This window comes from Telopea speciosissima, unplaced genomic scaffold, assembly GCF_018873765.1.
Source record: "Telopea speciosissima isolate NSW1024214 ecotype Mountain lineage unplaced genomic scaffold, Tspe_v1 Tspe_v1.0028, whole genome shotgun sequence".
Taxonomy (NCBI): Eukaryota; Viridiplantae; Streptophyta; class Magnoliopsida; order Proteales; family Proteaceae; genus Telopea; species Telopea speciosissima.
This window is the reverse complement of record NW_025317364.1, coordinates 35802-62441: the sequence shown is the minus strand read 5'-3', so window position 1 is coordinate 62441 and position 26640 is coordinate 35802. Positions and strand designations below refer to the sequence as shown.

The 26640-nt window shown below is 40.2% G+C and overlaps 1 protein-coding gene across 1 annotated transcript in view; it reads left to right on the top strand.

Moving 5' to 3' along the window:
- Nucleotides 1–26640, top strand: part of LOC122647341 (polyribonucleotide nucleotidyltransferase 1, chloroplastic) — a gene marked incomplete at its 3' end in the record, with an annotated part of 163933 nt that overhangs the window by 102329 nt on the left and 34964 nt on the right. Inside the window, exons 10-11 of the mRNA XM_043840771.1 lie at nt 835–1098; nt 18921–18995. Of these exons, the coding sequence (XP_043696706.1) occupies nt 835–1098; nt 18921–18995 (339 nt within the window). The remainder of the gene's footprint in view (nt 1–834; nt 1099–18920; nt 18996–26640) is intronic.

Below are 26640 nucleotides of genomic sequence, written 5' to 3'. Positions count from 1 at the left end.
CCAGAAGGGAGGGTCGATTGGTCCTGGGGAGAGGGAGGCAGCATAGCAGCTCGATGGCTATCCTCGAGTTGAATTAGAGAGTAAGCCTGTTCTAGAGTAGGGAAATTATCCCTGCTTAGTTCCTGAGCATGGATCTGGTCATACTTCACATTAAGTCCAGAAAGAAATTCATACACCCTGAACTTATCTTCCCATCTCTGAAACTTGATAACATCAGCAGGGGTAGAGGCCTGGAACGTATCATAGAAATCCAAATCCTGCCACAAACTGCGCAACTCAAAATAATACTGGGACAGGCTGAATTTCTTTTGCTTGGTCTCATTAAGTTTCTTGCGTAATTCATATACCTGGGCATCGTTCCCAACTTGCAAATTGGTTTCTTGAGCAGCTTTCCAAATTTTGGCAGCAGTATCCAACAATAGATAGCCCCTAGCAAGTTGGGGTTTCTAAGTTCTTAGTATTTCCCTTCATTTCCCAAAATTTTACCAAATTTCAATAGATTTTCCCCATTTCGTTGGTTGAAATATATTGATTTCAACAGGGTGTAAATGAACTACCCTGTTGAAATCTCAAACGTTGAGTAGGACACAATTCATAAAACAATATATCCATGGTAATGTCTTCGATGCCGGTTATTTGATGCCCTTATTGCGAATTCATTGATGCCAGTCATGTATGCGATAATTATATCCTTCACCGACTTTCCCTTGTTTAGTTGAATTCCTTTCAATTCATCCACAAAACTTGCTCAGTTGCATAGATTGGATTTGTGTTTATATATTTTATATTTGCTTCCAAGTCATAATATTTATATTTAAAATATATTCTGGACAGGAAATAGCTGGTGATGAACTGGTAAAAGTATTACAAGTTAGGGACAAAATACCACGAAGAAAGGCCCTTTCTGCCCTGGAAGAAAAAGTTCTATCAATTCTTACAGAGAAAGGGTATGTCAATAAGGATGAAGCTTTGGCAGCTGCTGAAACAACACCAGATATATTAGAGGATGAAGATGAGGATGAGGAAGTTGTTGTGGATGGTGAAGTAGATGAAGGTGATGTTCACATCAAGCCAGTTTCCCGCAAACACATCCCCTTGGTAAGTTTGATTACTCTTGGATTTCAATGTGTTTTCCTGTATCTGTTTTTAACATCTATAATCAGATTTTCTTGGTTTTCTCATCTTTTGGGAAAAAGTTTTTTGTACTTGTTGGATATGGTTCTAGTTGGTTGAATTAAAATTGCAAACGTGGTTTGTCTTTTCCATATGGATCCTATGATATTCTATTATTTTACCTATTTTTCATAATCACTATGGGAATTTAGACTCGGGAGAAAAATTACGTCAATCTATTGAAATATGGCATGCTACAAGTGAATAATTGCGACCATAAATGATCCAATATCAATTCAATTATTTCCTTGTGTCTAGAAATGGTTCCTCTCTCACTGAAGTGGAAGACATCAAATCTGAAGCAGTGGATTATTTTAAACATTTTTTTGTCCTTCCATTCCCTCCCCTGATCCCATTCCAGAAGACCTTAAAAAATCCATTCCTCCTCCCTCTTTGCTGCCCTCCAGGTGATCCCATCTGTGTCTAAAATCCTCAATTCTGTTCACTCTCATAAGACTAACAGAGCCCATAGTCCGAATGGGTTCAGCAGGGATTTTTTTCTTCCTGTTAGGATATTATTAAAGTGGATCTTATCAGGGCCCTCCAAAGCTTCTTCTTTAGCCCCAGTCAGATCAAAGGGATTAACCATACTTTCCTCTGCCTTATTCCGAAGAAAAAGGGTGCCTCTTCTTCGTCTGATTTCCACCCCATAGCCCTTTCCGATGTGCTTTACAAATTCATTGCTAAAGTCCTGGCCAATAGACTCAAGTTGATGGTAGATTCCCTTGTCAGTGATGATCAATGTGCTTCATTCCTGGTCGCTTATTGCTGACAACTGTCACCTGTGTCTGAGATTGTGAGAGGTTTTGACAAAAAGAATCATTCTGGCTGTCTTCATGAAGATTGATATCCACAAAGCTTTTGACTCTTTGAGGTGAGAATTTTATAGTCAATGTTTTGGCTCCATTATTCATCATATTTGGTTAGAGTGTAGTCTCAGAAGTTGGGTCTCCCAACTCTAGATCTTTTCAGTAGATGTGGGGATGCCATCATGTTTGACATCAGAAGCAAGTTGGCTGTGGCCCCTTTTATATGTGTAGACTCCCCAAGAATAGGCTTATTGTCGCCTCTTGGAATCTTCCCTACTCTTTCTATTGTAGGTGTAATTCTTGTATTTGTTTTCCCTTTGTTCCTTTTAATTTCCCCCTCGGTGCCCCTAGGCGCTTTTTCTTTGGTTAATAAATTTTTATTCAACCAAAACAAAAAATTAAAAAATTGGGACAATAAACGTATCCTAACTTTAGGATGATGGACTCATCTATATATTGTCTTTCTGGAGAGCTAGAGGAAATGCATTTCAGGTACACCTATTGGTAGGGATGGGACTTGGGACGATTAGTGTTGGATCCCCAAGGGAAAATGATTGGTCTATGCGTTATCCTACGTTACTGTCTGATATTACCTATTTATCAGATTGCAGATTTGGTTGTGAATTTGTGATGTTACTTTGTGATTTAATGCATCATTGTGATTTGCAACATCTATCCAAAAAAATAAGGTGGTTTCCATTTTTTTATTTTATGCTTTTCCAAAAGAGTTGTACTTTTGCATTCTGTTTTCAGGTTTATAATTTAAGAACTCAAAATGAAAAAAAGAAAAGAAAAAGATAATTAGTCTTATCGAGAAGTTATATATTGTTTGATTGATCAACTCAATTGGTTTTCCATTATCAATCATCAAAATGTATGCATAATTTATATGATGTCTGCAAAGCATTTATGATAAAGACATTTTGTTAATCTTTTGATTTGAAAAAGATTGGGCTACCAACATGAAAATGTGGGTTCAATACTGACAGGAAAAGCAATGTCAGGCCGAGTCACAGTTAAATAATTCAGCTTTCCAACAAGTCTTCGATACTTTTCAGGATCATCTAACACATCACCACTGTCAATTGTAAGCTTCACATTGGGATCCATAGGAGTGTCCAAGGGCTTGGACCCTAACATACCTGTCTCTGTAAGTAAGTCCAAGACATATTTCCTTTGAGAGAGCAAAATACCCTTGCTTGATTGAGCCACTTCAACACCCAAAAAATATTTCAACCTCCCTAGATCCTTAGTCTGAAACTTGTGTTGTAAGTGTATCTTCAACTGCTTGATGCCTTCAACGTCATCTCCTGTAACCAAAATATCATCTACATATATTACCAAAAATATTCTACCCATCTTCGAATGGCGATAGAATACCGAATGATCATTGTCACTGCGCAACAATCCAAACTCAAGAGAACTTCAGTGAACCTACAGAACCAAGCCCTGGGAGACTGCTTCAAACCATACAAAGACTTCTTGAGTTTGTACACCATACCAGACTCCCCCTGAGCAACAAATCCAGGAGGTTGTTCCATATAAACTTCCTCATGGAGATCCCCATGGAGGAAAGCATTCTTCACATCCAACTGGTATAATAGCCAGTGATGAGAAGCCGCAAAAGAGATCAAAATACGAATAGAGGCAAGTTTTGCCACAGAAGAAAAAGTATCCAAATAATCCACCCCATAAACTTGAGTGCAACCTTTAGCAACCAAACGAGCCTTTAAACGACCAAGAGAGCCATCTGGATTTACCTTCACAACATATACCCGCCGACAACCAACAGTGGACTTACCCGTAGGTATGGGAACAAGATCCCAAGTCTGATTTTCTTTCAAAGCCATTAATTCTTGCTCCATTGCTGTCCTTCAGCCAGAATCAGACAATGTCTCTGTAATAGACTTCGGAATAGGATGAGATGCAATTGTGGAGAGACAGGAAACAAAAGAGGAAGACAAACCAGAATAATTCACAAAATTCGCCAAAGGGTGTTGAGTACAACTTCTAACACCCTTACAATGAACAATAGGAATATCAAGATCAGATGGAGGGATACTTATCTCTGGAATAGGATCTGAAGACAAAGGCAATGAGGTGGGTGCCATAGAAGCTGAGGGTGCTGCATTTTCTCAAGGACGACGAGAGAATGTAAACCGAACAGGTGGCCGAACAGGTGGCGGAGGTGGAGGTGTGGGTGGAGGTGAAGGGGCAGCACCTTGCGGAACCTGTGGAACAGAATGTTGCACAATATAGAGACGGAGATCATCATCCAGTTTAGATAAAACAAAAGATTCATCATAAGAGGTGGACTCAAAGGAGACATCGGTAGTGACAAAATATTTTTGTAAAGCTGGAGAGTAACACCGATACCCCTTTTGAGTACGACAGTATCCTAGGAAAATACACTTGATTGCTCTAGGATCCAACTTGGAGAAACCTGGACGATGATCACGAACAAAATAAACACATCCAAAGCTACGGGGAGACAAAGGAAAGAGAAGTTCAGAAGGAAAAGGAGAGAATGAGGAATGCCACCACTTAACACAGACGAAGGCATGCGATTTATAAGGAAACATGCAGTCAAAACAGAATCAGCCCAAAAAATCTTCAGAACCTTCATTTCAAAGAAGGGAACGAGTAACTTCCATCAAATGCCTGTTCTTCCGTTCAGCCACAACGTTTTGTTGTGGAGTGTCTGAACAAGAAGACTGGTGAACCATACCACGCTCAATCATAAAAGAAGAGAAGGTGCTGAAAAATGTTCTTTGGCATTATCACCACGCAAAATGCGAATTGACATATTAAATTGAGTCTGATTTTCAGTAGTAAAGGCACAAAAAATGGAAAATAACCCGAAACGCTGTTTCATTAAATAAAGCCATGTGACTCTTGAATAGTCAGCAACAAAAGTTTCAAAATATCTGAATCCCAACTTGGACGCAACACGACAAGGTCCCCACACATCAAAATGAACTAAGGAAAAAGGGTGCATAGACCGCTTATTGACTCTAGGGGAATAACTCACACGATGGGGCTTCCCAAACTGACATGACTCACAATCTAAAGTAGAAATAGAACTGAAACGGGAATCTAATTTTTTAAAACTTTGCAATGACGGGTGTCTCAAACGACAATGAATTTGGTGTGGGGATAAAATGCTGGAGCGGGCAACCGATGGAGAGTCCTCCTCAAGTAGATACAGGCCTCCTTTTTCATGCTCCCTACCAATCATCTTCTTCGTGGTAAGATCCTGAAACACACAAGAGTCAAGGTAAAAGGTTACAGAACAATTATAAGCATTAGTGAGCTTACTAACAAATAATAGGTTAAACGGAAAATCAGGTAAATGGAGGACTGACGATAAAGACAACAAGGAATTAGGACGAACAGTTCCAATGGCATTAACTTAGGCAAAGGAGTCATTAGCTAATGTGACATTAGAATTTGAAGGATGAAAAGAAGAAAAGTTACCTGAAATCCTAGACATATGGCCGGAAGCACCTGAATCAAATATCCAGGGACGAGAGAAGGATAAACAGGCAATGGCATTACCTGTCTGGACAAAAGTACCAGTGGAGGGTGTCGAAGGCTGAGAAAGCTGAAACTGTGTATACTGTGCATAGTCTTCATCAGACATCTTCACTACCTTTCCCTCAGACGATGAAGCAGAAGGTTCTGTACTGGCTGTAGAGTTGGCAAACTGTTGTTGGGGAGGTTTGCCATGAAGTTTCCATCAAAAACGTTGGATATGTCCTGGTCACCCACAATGATGATATGTTCTCATAGAACCAGAAGAGGAATTCTTTCCCAAACCACCTCCACTACCACAACCACGACCACGACCACGACCACGACCCACACCAGAATTATTTCCACCATAATTTCCACAGTTAGAAGCTGCAAGGGCTGAACTATCAGTAGTAGTAGGTGTAGGGTCATGAGAGTTCTCATGAGACACAAAGAACCCGTGAGAAAGTTTCTGCAAGAGAGGCTACCTTACCACCACTGAGAATGCTGGACCGAACCGAGTCATACTCTTTACCAAGACCTCCTAAAAACCCCATAACTGCGAGCTGCTCTCGCCGAGTCTGCATCTGGTTCACATCAGAGCTAATCGGAGGCATTCAATTCAACTCTTCATACATTCTTTTAAAATCAGCAAAGTATTGGGTCAATGGACGACCCTTTGTATCAGCCTGATAAAAATCCTGTGAAAACTCATAAATCTTAGAAAGATTATTTTGGCCTGAATATAACACATCCGGGTACTCCCATAATTCCTTCACTATGTCACTATGGGTGACTAAATCGACAATTTGATTGTCCATTGAATTCATCATCTGTCCCAAAATACGAGCATCCCTGGTATCCCATGACGTATCATCAATGGGCTTGGTCTGTGTCAAGTGTTTTTGTTGGTTGCGACCAGTCTATACTAATCGAACTATCTTCTTCCACTGCTGAAAATATTAACCCCATCCAATTTCTTTTTGGTAATACGATTAGAGGAAGAAGACACCACTTCAGTTACTACAGTCTTCACATCACTGTTTGAATCATCCATTGAATCCAAAAACAAAGCGAAACAAAAATCGATTTAATAACAAACTGATCACGAAACACCCAACAAAAAATCGATTTACACAAAAATCGATCACCAGAAATATTCCAGCCACATATCGATTCAGGTAGCAACCACTTAAATTCCAAAGAGAATCATCCACAAAGCCTGAATCGATATTAGGTCTTCAATCTTCAACCGTAGAGACCTAGTTCTTTTATCTACTCATGAACTAGTCTCTAAGAAACACCTTCAAAACGCAGCATCAGGATGCTGCACCCCCTTCAACCTGGAACCTTAAAACCTTTGCAAATCAGGTATCCTTGAGAAACCGCAAATCTGTAACAAAGAATAAAGAGATGAGCAGGATCCTAGGATAGAGACGGAATGATGCCTAAGAACCACGCTCTGATACCATGTAAATAATAAGTAATAATAGAGAAAAGAGAGAAGAGGGATGAGGAGAGGAGGAGAACAGAGTGGCTGCAACTCTTCGGGAGTCAAGCTGTCTTAGCTAAACTACCCAGATCTATTCTGAATATATATAATAACAGAGCAACAAAAAATACAAGACATGTTCCCAAAATACCCTTCCTCACAAGTCTTTGTTGGATTCTCCCAAGAATAGGCATATTGTTAGCGCCTAGGGTCTACACAACACCATTTTACAGCCCCCCACTTAGTTGGTTTGCGGCTTGTTTCTTCTCCCCCCCCATCCCTCCCACCTCTTTTCCTTTTTCCCCCGCCCATCTCGGGCTTTGGTAATGCATTTTTTATTCACAAAAAAAAAAAAAAAATACCCTTCTCGGTATTAGTGCTAGCACTAATTAGCGCCAGCACTGATCTTGAGACGGTAAGTCTCTCAACACAATTTAAACCCTTTGTGAACACATCAGTTAACTAATTCTCAGAGGTGACAAAAGGAATGCAAATTTCGCCTTGCTTGAGCTTATTTTTGATGAAGTGTCTGTCAATTTCAATATGCTTGGTCTTGTCATGCTAGACCGGGTTCTGAGCTATACTGATTGCAGCCTTGTTATCACAATAGTCTCATAGGCTCTTCAACAGTTACCCCTAGATCACAAAGTCTGACTAACACCTTGAGCCATATGAGCTCACAGACTCCTTGTGCCACTGCACGGTACCGTGCTTCTGCACTGGATCTATGATACCACTGGTTACTTCTTGCTCGTCTAGGTGACTAAATTTCCTTCAAGAAATGTGTGGCATCCTGAAGTAGGATGCCGATCATCGATGGAACTAGCCCAGTCAGCATCAGTAAAGGCTTCCAGCTTCAGATTGCCATTATTGGAAAATAAGATTCCTTTTCTAGGGGTTGATTTCAAGTACCTCAGAATCCAATATACTGCATCATGTAGTCTGTGAATTATGTAAGAATCGGCTAACAATCCCGAAAGCATTTGCAATATCTGGTCGGGTATGAGAGAGATATATCAGTCTCCCAACAAGTCTCTGATAGCTTTCTCTATCACCGGATCACCACCCTTGCTGTTGAGATTTGCAATTGTAACACTTTTGTGATGTAGAGTAGGCAAGGAAGATATAACGAAAAGCCTTAGGATCAAATTTAGACCGAGAGGAAGGGGAGTTGTGAGCATAACAGACCCAGCCAAACATCCTAGGAGGAAGATTGGAGGTAAGGGAGGGATCCAGAAGCTGGCTAACTGGGGTTTAAAAGCAAGGTTCTAAAACTTAGGTTTTGACCAGCCAGAGACCGAGATATGGTCGAAACTGGTCGAAACCAGTAATGTTTTCCCAGCCAACTCGAGTTGGTGGTTTCGAGGCCTAAAAAGCATTTTTTTTATCTGATTTTTTGTATACAGCTGATGGAATAATTGGAATGGCTTGTCAATGTGACAGCCCCCACACGATTTATTTATAATAAATAAGAAGATTCCAGAATAGAAACAATTACAATAATACCCTTAGGAGAAACTAGAATAGAGAAAACCCCATGGGTTGACCCTATAACATGGACAACCTATGTTACATTAATACCCATATTTCAACACTCCTCCTCAAGTTGGTGCATAGATGTCAGTCATGCCCAACTTGCACACTAGAGGTTGAAAAGCTTTTCACTTAATCCTTTGGTGATAGGAATGCTCAAATCTTGCAACAAGGTTTTGAGCCACAATAGCTCACAAATACCAAGAGCCATAGCTCTAAATTCAGTCTCTACACTGGAACGGGCCACCACTGTTTGCTTCTTGCTGCGCCACGCAACACAATTTGCACTGACAAATGTACAGTAACCTGTGGTGGATTTACGATCATGGGAACCATCCCAGTCCGAGTCAGTGTAGGCCTCAATGTGAAGATGATCATGAGGAGACAATAAAACCCCTTTACTAGGGGCTGACTTCAAGTATCTCAAAATCCTGAGTATGGTTTCCAGATGGTTTCCAGATGGTTAGATCGAGGATCATGCATAAATTGACTAATGAGACTCACAGCATAGGCAATGTCAAGCCTAGTGTGAGATGGATAAATTAGTCGCCCGACTAACCTCTGATATCTCCCCTTGTCCACTGGTTCACCATCAGTGCTTCGAAGAAAAGTATTGGCCTCAATAGGAGTATCCACAAGAGAACATCCCAACATGCCTATTTCTAAAAGAAGATCAAGAGTATACTTGCGTTGAGATAAGAAGAGCCCCTTAGAGGAATGAGCCACTTCAATCTCGAGAAAATAGCGAAGTATTCCCAGATCCTTGATCTCAAATTCCTTGGCCAAATAGGTCTTCAACTTGGAAATTTCTGCAAAGTCATTTCCAGTTACAACTATATCATCTACATATACGATGAGGAGAGTAATAACGCTGCCCGTCTTCTTGATGAACAAAGTGTGATCTGCGTTGCTTTGTTTATAACCAAATGTCACCATTGCCTTCTGAAAGTGGCCAAACCATGCACGAGGTGACTGTTTCAGACCATACAAAGCTCGCTTGAGTTTATAAACCTTGCCTTGAGTTGCAACAGATGAAAATCCAGGTGATACATCCATATATACTTCCTCCTCCAATTCACCGTGGAGGAAGGCATTATTAACATCAAGCTACTGTAGACTCCATCCAAGGTTCACAACATAAGGAAGAATTACCCTGATAGTGTTCATATTGGCAACAGGCGCAAAAGTCTCCAAATAATCTATCCCATATGTTTGGGTAAAGCCGTGAGCAACCAATCTTGCTTTAAAGCGGTCAACTGTTCCATCAGCTTTCTGTTTAATCACAAAGACCCATTTGCAGCCAAGTCTTCTTTTGTGGTAGAAGTGTGACAAGGTCCCATATACCATTCTTCTTAAGAGCATGCATTTCTTCGAACATAGCCCCTTTCCACCTAGCATCTGCAAATGCCTCCTGCCAAGTATGTGGTATGGAAACAGAAGATAAAGAGGAAACAAAAGCATAAAATGAGGGAGACAAAGATTGATATGAAACAACCTAAGAAATTGGATCTTGCGTACAAGATCTTTTTCCCTTCCTGAGAGCAATGGGTAGGTCAAGTGACGGGTCAGAAATAATAGGAGAAGAATCCAAAGGAGAAGAATCTAAAGGGTCAGAAATATTACTAGAGAAAATCTCATGCTGTCTTGGATCAGAGGACAACTCTCGGTCTGATATAGATGCAGTGGTGGGCTTTAGTTGCCGTTGCCCTTTGTTCTTCCGATAATCGGCACATCTTCTAGAATAGATGTAGACTCCCCCTGAGAGGTGCCGATGGGGGATAAAATGCCACAGCCTTATGAAAAACGACATCCATGGAAAGAAAAATGCGATGGGATGAAGGATGGTAACATTTATAACCTTTTTGAGTGGGAGAATATCCAATGAAAATGCAGCGGATACCGCGAGGATCAAGTTTACCATGGGCGTAGTGGTTTTGAACAAAACAAACACACCTGAAAATTTTCGAAGGAATAATATAAGAAGAAGACCCCTTTAATAAATCAAGAGGACAACTGGCATCCCAAAGGAATTCTTCTCCACTTGGTCTCTCCTAGAACCATCTATGCTTCTGGCTTCAACAGGCTTTCTTTAGTGGCTGATATCATTGATCAAGCTGGCTGGTCTCCTCCTCCTTCCCCCGCCCTTGATCTCATCTGGAATGAGCTTCACTCCATCTCCAGAAGGCCTGCTTCTAGGGGTGACTGTGTCATTTGGAAGACCAGCAACTCTTGCTCTTTTTCTACCAAGGCTGCCTGGGATCTCATTCGTTTGAACGGCCCTCTGGCACCTTGGCGTAAGCTGCTCTGGTTTAAGTTTCACATACCCCGCCACTCCTTCACTGCTTGGAGAATCTTCACCAAATGCCTTCCAACTCAGGCTTTGACTGCCCTACTGCTTCTGCCATCTGGAAAGGTATCTTGTCCAAGTGCTGGCCTTCTCGCAGAAGAATTCTCCCTTTCTCAAGGGAATGGATCTGGATTGACATGACCTTTGCGGGCAGTTCTATTTGTGACACAGTAGGTAGATTAGCTTTTTGTGCAACTCTAAACCACATTTGGATGGAGTACAATATCAGGAAATGGACCTCTAACTCTCACTCCTACCAGAAGATTTGGGATTCCATTTCCTTCGAAATCAAAGCAAAGTTAATGCTAGCTCCTCCCTCTTGCTATTCGGATACCCCAAGGAACAGGCTCATTGTTGATTCCTGGGGTTTAACCAATGTTTCTTTAGCTGCTACAGCTGGCCTTAGCTAAGCTTGGGTTGTGCTCTTATTCCTCTTTTTTTCTTTGTTTTTTTTTTTTCTTCTCCCCCTTGGGGCCCCTTGTGTTTTCTTCCTTTTGGTAATGAAATTTTTATTCACCAAAAAAAAAAAAAAAATCAAGAGGAGACTTATAGTCAAGGATCCGAGAGGGCATTTTATTGATAAGATAAGCGGAAGGAACATTCATTTCAAACATAATGAGCGAGCTACATCAAGAAGATGTCTATTTTTGCGTTTAGCCACTCCATTTTGGGGTGGAGTGTTAACGCAACTAGTTTGGTGAATGATACCTTGAGTAGAAAGAAAGACTTGAAAGGCCCCGTCAAAATATTCACAACCATTGTCACTCCGAAGAGTTTGAATGGTCGCCTGAAACTAGGTTTGAACCGTGCTATAAAAAACCTTAAAACAAGAAAATACTTCACTTTTGTGCCACATCAAATAAACCCAAGTGGTGCGTGTGTGACAATAAATAAATGTGACAAACTACTTAAAACCAGAAATAGATGATATGCGTGAGGGACCCCAAACATCAGAATGAATCATAGAAAAAGGTTTGGAACATCTTTTATTAGAACTAGAATAAATAGAACGAGTTTGTTTAGTAAAAACACAAGCCTCACATAATAAAGTTTGAGGATTACAATGCTGAAATAAATCAAGAAAAATTTTAGCTAAGGTTCCTAAAGGTGGATGTCCTAACCAGCGATGCCAACGATGTAATTCAGATAAATGATGGTCAGCGGAAGTAGCATTATGAACCTGTCCAGAAATTGCGGCAGTATTAGAGGTAAGACCATCGTCTAGCAAATAAAGGCCACCACGCATTCTACCATTTCCAATCGTTCTCCCCGTCCTCAAGTCTTGAAAGACACAATGGGAAGGATAAAAAATAGCTTTACTATTTTGATCAGATGTCAAACTACTGATAGAAAGCAGATTAGAAGCTAACTTTGGGACATGCAAAACAGAGGACAAGGATAAAGGAGAGCAATGGATGGCTCCCTTCCTTGATACAGAGGAAAGAGAACTGTCACACCCCGGCCCGGTTAGTAAGGGCAAGGTGTGACCGCATTCAATCGATCCCCCAAGATCAATAAGTGCAGTACTCCTAGTCACAGTTCATAAAACACAGTAAATCATCGTAGTGGAAGAGAATAAACAGTAATAATAACAATAATAATAAGGAGATCAGGTGATAACTGAGTATTTATATTAAGTGGAACATGTGATACAATGTATAGTTCTCAAAAGGCACCACAAGTACAAAAGTACAACAGTATCTACATATTATACCACACAAAAGAAGTTTATAAACACAAAAAGATTAACCTGCTCCATCAGGCCAGATCAAGTAAACGCGCATGCATCGCATCCGCAGTAAGCTTCATGAACTTCAAACTTCTGCACCATACGGTCCTCATGGGTGTGGAAGTCTGAAGCCGAAATAACTGCATCATCTGGTTTCTCAGAACCAGCAGCACTATCTGAAAAAGAAGATGCACCACAGGGGTGAGCTCTGTTGAGCCCAGCAAGGGAAACATGCAAACACAAGCATATAGTCCATGTTGCATGACCTACATCTAAGAATGCTACTAACATCAATGTCTAGGTCTCATGAGGTATAAATGCTACTATAGTAGGTTCGACATTCTCAGTCATGGAATGAACTCATCAGTCTTCCCAAGAATACCACTCTACTACGGTAGGGACCCGCCAGTTCCTGAATATACACATCAGACTCCGACGAACCCCCAGTGATAACTGTACTGTTGTTCCCATTCCAGTATGTACTCATCAGACCTGGGACAGTGAATGACATTTCGGTATTAACCCTTCAGACCTGCCACAGATTATCCAACACCTTACCCCTGTTGGGAAGGGGCGTAGCATTTGGGTTTATGATAGCCTAACCATATACATTTCTAAACATGATGTCATATGAGGCAGCAATAGATAGTAATTTAGAAATCCAACATCATTTTTCAATACATCTCAATAGATCATTGTAAAAGTATGCAAATGCAATATGAAATGACACCTATAACATGCATTCATCTAATGCAAAACAAAAGCTACAGAACTACATAATTATACTACTATGATGATGCATGTCAATGGCAGCCAGCATAAATAGTAAATTAAGAAGAAACACTCCAAAGAAAAGTCAGAATTCCCTTAACTGTATTGGAGAATAAATCCTAGTCAACTGAAGCTCCAATACACACAACTATTACCCTCTTGATGTTACTATGGCCTATATAATCAATATACAACATTTGTTAGGTCTAACATAACCTTGGGCAAAGGCCCAAAGTATACAAGAACTAAACCAAAGCTGTGGGTAGAACCGGATTCAGAACTGGCTGAATCCGGTTGACCGTAGGACTCAGGTGTCTGAATCCGGTTGGACAACCAGTAGTTATTTTGAGATCCAAAACTTATGGATCATTCATGTATGGGGCTATCTTCTCAAAATTAGTTTAGGGCTTTGATAGAATACAACAAAGGGGAGGTTTTGACCTAATTGCATGTAAGATCTAATTAGGTTTTCTAATTAAAATTAAACAAAATATAAATTCTGCAATTTTTGAGAATATGGCTGAAACAAAAGAAGAAGATAAGAAGTTGGTATTACAGCATGGTTTTGGTGGTCTGTTAAACTATATCTAAGTCCAAATTGGGAATTTATCACAAGCTATCTAATACCTTAGGTATAGGCTGAATTGGGTTTTAATCCTAAGGAGAATTCAGCAAGAATAATTAGATAAAACATTGAGAACTCAGGTTTAAGATTGGGTGCTGTCCTAGGATAGTAATTTTATTTAATTAGGTTAGGGTTAGGGTTATTAACAACCTAAATTAGGGTTAGGTTGGTGTGAGTCAAGAATTCAGCCATAAGAGAACAGAGAAGAGAGGGATTTTGGAAAACAGGATTAAGGTTTAGATGTCCTACCTGAAATTAGGGTTTAATTGATGATGGCAGCCCCAAAATCCCAAAATCCCAAGCTCCAAGTATAACTCCAAGTTGGAAAGGATTAGCCCTAGCTTTTCTTCTTCTTCTTTCTCTTTTCCTTAGTTTCTTCTAAGGTCTCAAGCTGAAATCGATTCTTGTTTAGATGTAAGAATGAATTGTAAACTAAGGATTCATTATATACTAAGTCCTACTAAAGACTTTTGGTTTGTTATAATTAGAATTGGTTTAAAGAATGTAATTTTACAAATCTATTTCTAAAGTAAATTAATTACTTAGTTTAAGTTTTGAAGTTAAAACTTAGGATTTTAAAGGTCATGGAAGTGGGCCCGGGTATGTTGGCATCTAAGTAGCCAAGATCTACAAAGGGGTGTGGGTCCCACTAAGTAAAAATTACTATTCTGTCCCTAGTACAGTAATTAAGCAAGAATACAATATATATATACATAGAATGCGATTCTTACCTATATACTGGCCTAGGATATGGTGAGGTTCTGCATATGCTCAATCCAGCATGTGTGGCATAAGAAACTGATATGCTAGGACCCGGCAGGATTCTCAGACTCAAGGATCGCTAGCTGTCCTGCCTCCTCAGAATCCTCTATAGGTGTGTCAATGGGTTGCTCTGAATCAACCACTGATGCAGCCCACAACATAGAGGCAAGCATAGACACAGACCCAGAACCTGTAATCACACAAGTTCGAAAAAGTTCAAATTAGAGGTGGGTTTCACAAGAACCATCGGCAATTTTAATTTTATCCTTGCCAGAAGAAGGAGAATAACGGAACAATAAATTCGATGTACCAGTCATGTGATCAGTAGCTCCGGAATCGATTATCCAAGGATGGGATAATGCCGAAGCACAATGACCACCAAAAGAAATACTTGGTTTGGAGAAAACAATGTTGGATTCAAAAGAGGAAACCACAGTCGAGGTAGAGGCAGAGGCAAATGTTGATGTGAGGGACCCAAAGTTGGTCACCATATGACGAAATGCAGCAAGCTCCTCTGCTGAAATTGTGGTATCAGGAGATGAAGAAGATGTTTCGGTTGCTTCAGTAAGATTGGCCTGTATACCACCACGGCCACCATTACCACGACAACGACCTCAGCCTCGGCCCTGGCCATCACCACGACCATCAGACGTATCAGATGGCCGACCATGCAACTTCCAGCAATAATCGACAGTATGTTGTTCCTTTCCACAATGGGTACATTTAAGAGGTTCCTTCTCAGACGAGGAACGTGTACCAGTATTAGAAGAGCCACCCCCAGAAGTAAGTAAAGCTGATCTCTCTAGCTGAGTGAGGGGTAACATAGTGGACCAACGAGTATCCTCCAACTGTATCATAGAGTAGGCCTACTCCAAAGTGGGAAAAGGAGAACGACTCAAAACCTGAGACCTTAGCTGGTCATATTCCACATTGAGTCCAGTCAAAAAAGTGTAAATTCTGAATTTATCCTCCCTTTGCTGAAATTTTGTAACATCAGAAGGATAGTCAAGTTGAAAATTATCATAGTAATCTAGCTCTTGCCATAGACTATGGAGTTCAGAGTAGTATTGTGACAAAGTGAGTTCTCCCTGTTTGGTTGCATGGATTTTTCTTTGAATATCATAAACTTGTGCATCATTCCCTACTTGGGAATTGGTATCTTTTGCAGCCTTCCAAATCTTGGCGGCTGAATTAAGCAATACATAGCCACGGGCAATGGCTGGAGTCATAGAACTGAGAAGAAAAGACATAACCAGTGAATTATTTGAACTCCACTTATCTTGTACTGGACCAGCATCACTTGGCTTGACAGCAGTACCATATATATATCCCTTATAGCCCTGTGAATCAATGGAGAGAAAAACTGATGTAGACCATAGTAAGTAACGTGTGCCATCGAGCTTCACTGGACTGGCTGGAAAAGAAGGATATTCATGATGATTCCCTTGTGTAACAGATGGGCCAGTAGATGCAGTGGATACGTCTGAATCAGGCATAGTGATGATAGTTGCACAATATCGATCACAAAAGATGCAGAAAAATAGCCCAAATCACAAAGTCGATCTGCAGAAAATTTGCAGTTATCATTTTCTGCAGAAGGATGATTCTTGGTTTCTGTAGAAGACCTGGGAAAAAAAAAGTGCAGATCGTGGCTTAGAGTATCTCTCTAAAAAAAATCTGCAATGGCTTCAAATAATGATCTCGATCTGTATGGAGATCATAAATATAGGATAGAAAAAAGGAGGTAAGATCCAGGGCAAGTACTAGATCATTATTGATCACCTTAAAGTACTGCCCCCCAAAAAACGATGGAGACTAGAGGGGAAAAAAAATCTAGGTTGTAAGGTTGGGTTTAAGGTTTTGAAGAACTAGAAGAATGGAGGAAGAATCGATCTAAGAGGGATCGATCTTGAGAGGAAGGGAGAGATGAAGGAAAAAATCTAACTCAAGAAGGGAGATCAATTGAATTGGGATTTATTTCGTAGGATAGATTTTGGCTCTGATGCCATGATGGAATAATTGGAATGGCTTGTCAATGTGACAGCCCCCACACGATTTATTTATAATAGATATGAAGAAGATTCCAGAATAGAAACAATTACAATAATACCCTTAGGAGAAACTAGAATAGAGAAAACCCCATGGGTCGACCTTATAACATGGTTGACCCATGTTACATTAATACCCATATTTCAACAAGAGCCTATTTTTGACATTCTAAACACAGTGCATTGGTGGTAATGATTGAGTTTTACTGTGACAATTAATGTGTGGTTATCAATGGTTGAATTTTTCAAATCATACTTCCATGTGGCACATTAAGTGGTCATAGTGCATGGAAGCCTTCATGGGTGGCCAGACCACAGGAACCTGATTAAAACTTATTTTAATAGCCTATTTTTTTGGGCTTTTTTAAAGCTTTTTGTTTTGTCTAAAACAACTAAGCATAACTAGGCAAGTATTTCATAAATAGGTAAAATGAGAAACTTACCAAGGACCCCCAAAATCCGTATCGTCTTTCCATTCATGACTATCAGTGTAACACTGAGAGTCTGGAGAATTCCAAAACCCTACTTGGAAGACTTGAACCCCCAATTTCCATTCCAAATCTGCGTTGTTCCTCCTGAAATTTACCGTTAGTGAGGTCAAACGTCAACAGCGAGAGTGGAGACCCAAGTTGTCATGACTCAAGAGGTAAGGTAAACGCTTCCTCCTCCACCTCATCTTTATTCTTTTTCTTGGCTGCTGCTGCTCAAGTGATGACTACGGTTGCCACTGCTGCTGTCTTCAGTGGTGGTGGTGGCTGCTGCTGCTGCTGCTCTGGTAGAGGTAGCTTACTGCTGCTCCGGTGATGGTGGCAGTGATGGTGGCCGCTGCTTCTGGTGGTGGTGGGGTGGCGGCTGCAAAGGCTCTCCCCCTTCTCTCTCTCCTTGTTACTTCCTCTCCCCATTTTTTCTTCTTCCCCCCCTCTGATGTTGGCCCCTCTTCTGCCTCCTCCCTTCTCTTTTTTCTTCTTCTTCTTTTCCTCATCCTTATTCTGCAGCAGCGGCTGCTGCTGCTGCTGGTAGTGGTGGTGGTGGTGGCCGTTGTTCTGCTGCTTCCGGTGGCAGTGACCTCTGCAGAGGCTCTCCCCCTTCTCTCTCTGTTACTTCCTCTCCCCGTTTCAACGATCTTGCTGTACCGAGCCGTATCGGGTTGTATCAACCAAGACGATTGATACTTACTTTAATACAATGTTTTTATTTATTTTATCATGTTGTATCTCAAGTGCATTATATCTGTGTCTTCTGATGCGAATACGTATCGATACAGAATACCTTGTAGGTCATATTAGTGTAATCAAGCAATAACGTACGGTAATGTGGTAATGTATATACTTGGTGATCATATCTTTATTGCTGGGTAGATTTTCCAAATAATTGAAAAGAATCTTGGATAAATATATGAAAATATACCTCAAAATAACTTTGTATGATATTTTTAATGAACATTAATTGCTTGTAAATCGTAATGCAATGCATCTTTAAGTGAAAAAATGTTATGTTGCAGTTGTATTTAATCTCTTTGGGTTATATATATTTCCTGGTTTTCTTCTTATTCGGTTGGGTGGTGATTACATCCATTCTTTACAAAATTGAACAGATTGTCCAATTGTCACTGACATTCTAACGAGAGAGAAGGGACCATCATCTGGAAGCTCTTTGGAGCAGCTAACTCTCTCTCAGGGGCCCATATGACCCTCCTTTTTTTTTGTCTATGGTTTAATAGATGTGGGGCAGATTTGGCCTTTTAAATCTATTTATTTGGGCCCATAACATTAGTATTGCAAAACCATAACTGTTTGGAAAAATATGAACTGTTTGAACTTCTCAGTGTCTAAAGACTGGTTTGAAAGGGTGTTCATCTCAATTAATGATTTTCAGTTAAGACCACACAGGTGTTTTTTAGTCCAACTGTAAGGCTGACGAGTCCATGCTATTTTTGCTTGGTCCTGTGGACAGTTTCGAGGTGCTATTCAGATTCGTGTAATCAAATGGCTTCCTTTTATATTTCGAAAATGAATGTGTTTTGAGTTTGATAGGAAGAACTATCTTTTTGTGATACTATATCATCTCATAGTAGTTCTACAAATTATGTAACTTGACCTCCATAATGTCTTGTTATAGTTTTTCTCAGAAGTAGATGTAAAGCTGGTTTTTAAGGAAGTTACGTCCAAATTCTTGCGCAAACGTATTGTGGAGGTATGATTTTCTTTTCTACAGTACATAGAAACTGGAATAATGATTTGTGATCGTTGTTCTTATGATTGATTTCCTGAAACCTTTTGTTAATGTGCATGTTTTTTAAATTGTTGTCTGGTGTGTTTAGAAAACAGAATGTCTCAGAAATAATAGGAGGGAGAGAGAGAGGGAGGGACCTAACATGGTTTGGTGGAGGATAAACGCCTAACCTCCCGAACTTCTCCTAACATAAAGAAGCCTGTTTTGGCTGAAAGATTCCTTTCTTGGGGGTGTGGGGTGGCGGCTAGGTTTAACCATTCTACAGGATGTTGGTCTGAAATGTCTGACATTTTACTGCCAGAATGGAATCTCAATCTCAAACACTGCCTCACTGTTCCTGAAAATCAATGATTTCCATTTTCTTAACATAGTTTGCTTCTAAGTTTTGATAGCAGGATATTTGACATAGTGATTGTCCTATAGCAGTACAAGTTCATAGTTTAGAGGAAATGATGTTCAGTGTCTTTTAGGATCATATGGACACATAGATGACATTTGAAATCTTCAATGTACGATGTAACTTCCCAAACCCGGACAGGGTATAAGGTACTGCCCTCACGGGCATTGGTCAGAAACCACCATTCACGTTTGAATAATAACCCAACTCCCTTATAATAAATAACGTGGGGGGGGCGCGCGCCTATGCATCTGGCGCTAGAGAGGAGCTGCATGGCGACCTACGCCATAAGCGACCCTCTTTGATTTCTTCTTCTGACTCTCTTTCCCTCTTCGATTTCTTCTTCTTGTCTTCGATTTCTTCTTCCCTCTTGATTTCTTCTTTCCCTCTTCAATTTCTTCCGATTTCTTTTTCGATTTCTTCTTCTGTCTTCTTTCCCTCTTCGATTTCTTCTTCTGTCTTCTTTCCCTCTTCGATTTCTTCGATTTCTTCTTTCCCTCTTGATTTCTTCTTCGATTTCTGAATTTTCTTCTTAAAACTTGAGAAACAATAGAAAAAATAAAACATGGCTTGAGTATACATCTATTAACACATTTAAGATTCACATTGTATATGCATCTACTGGTGGCAAATACTAAAGTTTAACATATTTATCAAAAGTTCTTTTACAACAAAAGATTATATTGTCATATTGTTTATCAAACGTCATAAGTTCTCACACCCTGTCTCTAAGATTAGTGCACCGTGTGCACTCACAGCCGTAGAGTCTGGAGCTGTGTACACCTCTCCTCTGAACTCATCAACAACAACAACAACAACAACCATAACCTTATCCCAATTAAATGGGGTCGGCTACATGGATCCGAAGAGGCTATGATAGTAAAAGAAATAAGAGAAGTAAAAAGAAGTACAAGAAGTAAAAGAGAGAAGAATAGAAAATAAGTAAAGGAAAAACAGGTCAAAACAGCATCCCAGGAACATTCCCCTACGAGGGGTCGGCTTCACGGGTCCTAGTCCTCCAAACAACTCTATCTACGGTCATACTAGGATTGAGCCCTACCGCATGCATATCCTTTCTTACCACTTCTCCAATAGTCATCTTAGGCCTGCCCCTACCTCTTTTAGCTCCGTCAAACTGAATCTGGTCACTCTTCCTTACTGGTGCATCCATAGGTCTCCGTTGGACATGACCATACCACCTCAAGCGGCTCTCGCGAAGCTTGTCCTAGATTGGTGCAACTCCCAATTTGTTTCTAATACAATCATTCCTTACTCTATCTCTCCTGGTCTTGCCACACATCCTCCTCAACATCCTCATCTCTGCTACACTCATCTTATCTATATTACTCTTCCTAACTGCCCAACATTCCGCTCCATAAGTCATGGCTGGTCTTATAACTGTCCTATAGAATTTTCCTTTAAGCTTAATAGGCATGCATTTGTCACATAACACTCCCGATGCACCTCTCCACTTCATCCATCCTATTTTAATTCTGTGGGAAACATCATCCTCTATATCACCCTCTTTGTTAATGGTTGACCCCAAGTATCTAAAGCATTCACTTTGTGGTAGCGCTCGCTCCTCAAGTTTCACCACTTCATCACCTCTCCTGGTTTGACTGAAGTTACACATCAAATACTCTGTCTTTATTCTGCTTAACTTAAAGCTTCGCGATTCCAATTTTGATCTCCATAACTCTAGCTTTGCATTAATCCCTTCCACTGTCTCATCCATCAAAACAATATGATCAGCAAAAAGCATACACCAAGGGACCTCATCTTGAATGTGCCTGGTTAAATCATCCATTATGAGTGCAAACAAATAGGGGCTTAGAGCTGATCCTTGATGTAACCCAATTGTTATAGGGAATTCACTACTTTGGCCCTCTGCAGTTTTGACACTCGTCACCACGCCCTCATACATGTCCTTGATTATGTCCACATAGTTACTTGAGCTCCTTCTCTTCTCTAGGACATGCCAAATGAGCTCTCTAGGGACTCTATCATAGGCCTTTTCTAAGTCAATAAATATCATATGGAGGTTCCTTTTGTACGCTCTAAATATTTCCATAAGTCTCCTTAAAAGGTAAATAGGTTCTGTCGTGGATCTCCCTGGCATAAAACCAAATTGGTTCTCCGATATAACAGTTTCTCTTCTTAAGTGAACTTCAATGATTTTTTCCCAAAGTTTCATGGTATGACTCATTAGTTTTATGCCCCTATAGTTATTGCAGTTCTGGATATCACCTTTATTCTTATAAATTGGGACTACAATGCTTCTCCTCCACTCATCTGGCATTTTCTTTGTACTCAAAATCTTGTTAAACAACTTGGTTAGCCAAGATATCCCACGTGCTCCTAAGCTCTTCCACACTTCAATTGGGATCTCATCCGGTCCCGGTGATTTCCCAACCTTCATCTTCCGCAGGGCCTCTTTAACTTCAGCCTCACCAACTTGTTGTAGATGTTCATGACGTGTGTTGGCTTCAAGACTAATCCTCTCCACTTCTAAATCCATCCTATCGGTCAAGATAGCTCTATTAAGTAGGTTGTAAAAATATTCACCCCATCTCTCCATAATGTCCTCATCTCGTATTAATACTCGACCTTCCTCACTCTTAATGCATCTAACATGATCCAAATCTCTGCTCTTCCTTTTTCTTACTTTGGCTATCCGATAAATTGTATTTTCCCCTTCCTTTGTATTAAGTTTTTTATAGAGGTCATCATATTTTTTCGCTCTTGCTTTCCCCACAGTTTTCCGAGCTTCTTTTTTGGCTGCATAATATCTCATCTTATCATCTGCCTCTTTAGTCCTTTGCCAAGTCTTAAAATGAGCTTTCTTAGTCTTAATGGCTGCTTAAACTTTGTCATCCCACCACCAAGTCTCTTTAGGGGCCACACGCATACCTTTTGAAATCCCTAGGACTTCTTTAGCAACCTTCTTAATACAAGTCGTCATCTCAGTCCACATCTCATTGGTATCTCCCTCAGAATCCCACTTTCCTTGTAGAGCTACTTTATCGGAAAATGACTCTAAGAGAACTCCTTGGAGTCGCCCCCATCTTATCTTAGGGTAAACTTGTTTTGCCTTCTTACGTTGTCCCGTACTGAGGTACATATCTAAGACCATCAGTCGATGTTGGGCGGTTAAGCTCTCTCCTGGTATAATCTTACAGTCCTTACATAAAGGTCTGTCAGACCTTCTTGTTAGGAAAAAATCTATTTGGCTTGCATGGTGCCCACTCTTGTAGGTAATTAAATGTTCATCTCTCTTTTTAAAAAAGGTATTTGCAATGCACAGGTCAAATGCTATCGCAAAGTCTAACACTGATATCCCCTCTTCATTCCTCTCTCCAACTCCGTATCCTCCGTGAACCTCTTCAAAGCCTCTACGATCCCTGCCCACATGTCTGTTAAGATCCCCTCCAATAATAATTTTCTCTCCCGAACCAAAACCCTGTACTAATCCATCCATGTGCTCCCAGAATTGTATTTTAACACTCTCATCCAAACTTGCTTGGGGTGCGTAGGCACTAGCAATGTTGATAACTTCGTTGTCTAGCACCAGCTTGATAGATATGATCCTATCCCCTAATCTTTTAACATCCACTACTTCGTTCTTAAGGTCTTTGTCCACAACTATGCCCACTCCACCTCTCCCACTTTCATCTCCCAAGTACCATAGTTTGAAATCATCTAATGCCTTCGCTTTGTGACCCTTCCATCTAGTTTCTTGAATGCATGCCACATTAATTCTTCTTCTTCGCATAGCATCAATCAACTCCATACTCTTACCTGTCAAAGATCCGATGTTCCAGGATGCAAATCTAATCCTACGCTTATGAACATGATTAGTACTTGAAGACATGATATAAAACAAGATAAGGGATAATCAAAAGATAGTAGGATCCATGCAAAAGGGATTGGCTGTATAGAATATAGTGCCGGCTGCCTACCTGACGCACTAGTATAAGATAACTACTATATAATATAAAGGTGTAATTTAAAAAGAAATATGATTTATAGGGTAAAATTTTAAATCCGAGCAAAGTGAAGATAAGCACGACATAAGCCCAAGAAAATAAAAAAACAAATATGAGGGGTAAGCAATAATCAACAATCAGGGTGGGGATTTAGAAGCAACAATGGAAAGAATAGTATATGGCAACAATGTAAAAACAATGTATAATAAAATAGGTAATAGAACAGGGTAATAGAACCAATAAACAGTAAACAACAGCCAGGATTTTAGACTAATATAAAGCACATTGATGGAATTAGAGGCAACAATAGAAAGAATATTATATAGCAACAATGTAAAAAATAATGTACAGCAGAATATGTAATAGAACAGGGTAATAGTATAAGCCACAATGTAATAAGACAATATATATCAGAGCAAGGTAATATATAGCAAAACAGGGTAAAGTAACAAAGACCCTTCACAGCTGCAACAGGGCCAACATGTATCAGAGTTCGCTACCCAGTATAGAGTAGAAAATGGTTTACCAGCCGGCAAACCACAATTTAAATTTCGGACTAAACACTACAGCGTAGTAGTGTACTGTAGCGAATTCAGAGGAAATCGTGGGTCGAGAAAAATGCTGCCGGTATAGCTAGTGGCTGAGAGAAGAAATCAGGGCTTGGGAGGAACACTGTGGAAATTGAGAAATCAAGAAATCACGTTTAAGTGAGTGGTGGAGGAGAAAGAGGGATCCTCAGGAGCTATGGATGGCTGTGGAATAATCCGGGAGGTGCGCTTGGGTGTGAGGTAGCAGAAATCAAAGAGATAATCTGATTGAAGGAATCAAAGTTGAGGAAACTAGAAGGAAAATACCGAGCTCAAGGACAAGCCTTGTGAGAGATAAAAACTAGAATGGAGAGGTGGTGCTTAGGTTTGGTGGCGATAATCTAGTGTTGGGTTGAGACAGATCAAGGTTAAGAGATAATGGTGTAGGTGTTATCAGACATATGGGAGACTCGAGATTGGAGAGGTAAGTCGAAGGGTTTAGAGGTGATGTAGTCTACGGCGAGGTTGTGGGGTAGAATCGGTTTGGGCTAGGCTGTGGAGAGGGATCGTGGATTTGGAGAGGAATCGTGGGTAGGAAAGAGGTAGCAGGTGTAATCGAGGGTTTGGAGCAGGTGTAATCGCAGGTTAGAGAGAGAATTGTGGGAGGAGGTAGAGAAAACCAGGGGTAAGGGTGCTGTGATACTTACCTGGTCTGGGGGTATTGTCCTTGAGTTTCACCAGATAACCAGACCTTGTAAGCCTGGGAAATGGCTCACTGATGGAGCGATGAGGCCGTCGGAGTGAGCGAGGAGCTCACCGGTACCCTGGACTAGCTAGGGAATTTCCGAGCAAAATGACCATTAGCACGAGAGAGCGAGGGGTATTTATGGATCAATTCTTACATAGGGTATCCTGTAATCTCTTATATAAATCCTCTCTGAGGATCAATTCTTACATATGAAATAATATCAACTTTGACAGAAAGGGATGCTTGTGAATGCAGCAATCTCGCTTGAGAATTGATCACATACTTCAATATCCATATAGAAAGTAGAAACATATTATACTCATATCATCAAATTAGGAAACAAACATCTTCATGATAAGGCACTTAAAAACTAAAATTTAAGCATCCACTGTACTACCATAACACATAACAAGAAGAAATGACACACTGTGATCAGCAGCTGTCTTTGATGCCTTTAAACATAGCTAGCCATGCCGTTTCATATTGCCATCACATGCTAGTAAATAACCTCAGTCATATCACTCTGTATCACCGTCATATGCTGGGTTCACATCCCTTATTGTGCCGCTTTGCATCGCCGTCACACACCCACAGTCATACCGCTACTTATCTCTGTCATACTCTGGGTGTCCTGCCACTATGCATCGCCGTGGCACTCCCAAACATACCGCTCATATTGCCCTCATAAGATAGGAGATAAAACTCTATTAGTACTGTCTCTTTCTCGTTACATATACAAATCCTCATACACAAGTACACAGACATATTTCACATTCTCACATTTACATATCTTGTACATATTCTCATATTCAGACATAAGCTCATACATGTTGTCATGTATCATTCAAAATAACCTTAACACCATTTCATCCTTCTCACAAACATACCATTTCAAATTTATCATGATAAGCAACACACCTCACATAGCAGCTTATATACTAAACTCTCACAATCATATACCGTACACAAAAGTCAGGAATTCATTAACTTAAAGCATGCTGATTCACTATGCGACTAATCACATCTGTCGAAAACCAAACTCAAGCATTCTAGTATGTATCATATACTCATATAGAAACATTAATATGATTTCCTCACATATTTATACTTATGTTAATACCTCAGTACAAACACAATTATACATTACATGCATTGCTTCCCTCACATATGTAACATAAAACCAATAACACACAAATACAATACGTTACATGTATGAATTCCTCACCTTGTTTCTGCTTAACAATTACATTTTCACATTCCCTAGCACCATGGTTCGAGAACTCGGTTTCGGTACTGGTTTTGCCCAGCCAAAAAACCGAGTTGGGCCGAGATCTCGGTGAGTTGGTGCATTTTTATTTTTTTGAACTCGGTTGATGGGTTCAGTGGGTTTTTGAACTAGTTTGGTCATGAAACTTGGTATACTAACCTATTTTGGGCCATTTAAACACAATGGCACTATCAGATTTTGAAAAATCAAAGTCCAAATAGGAGTTTGACTTAGTGGGAAACCAGGACAGTAACTTTTTTTTTGGATGAATAAAAATTTCATTACCAAGAAGAAAGAACTACAAAGGACCCCCGAAAGGGAGAAAGAAAAAGGAAAAGAAATACACAAATACACAAGCAACCCCTACCTCAAGAAGAGGAGGAAAAAGGCTGGAGAGAGGAAGAGGGAAATCCCCAGGACACAACAATATGCCTGTTCCTTGGGGAATCAGAACAAACAAACTGAACAGAAGAAAGCTTTGTTCTAATATCAAAAGAAATGGCATCCCAAATCTATCTAAGAGACCTAGAGTTGGAGGTCCATTTCCTGATGTTACGCTCCATCCATATGTGGTTGATGACAGCGCAAAAAGCAAGCTTCCCCACAGTATCGCAAATAGAAGAACCACCAAAAGTCATGTTAATGTAGCTTTAAATAGGACGCAGTCCTACTAGAGGCCAG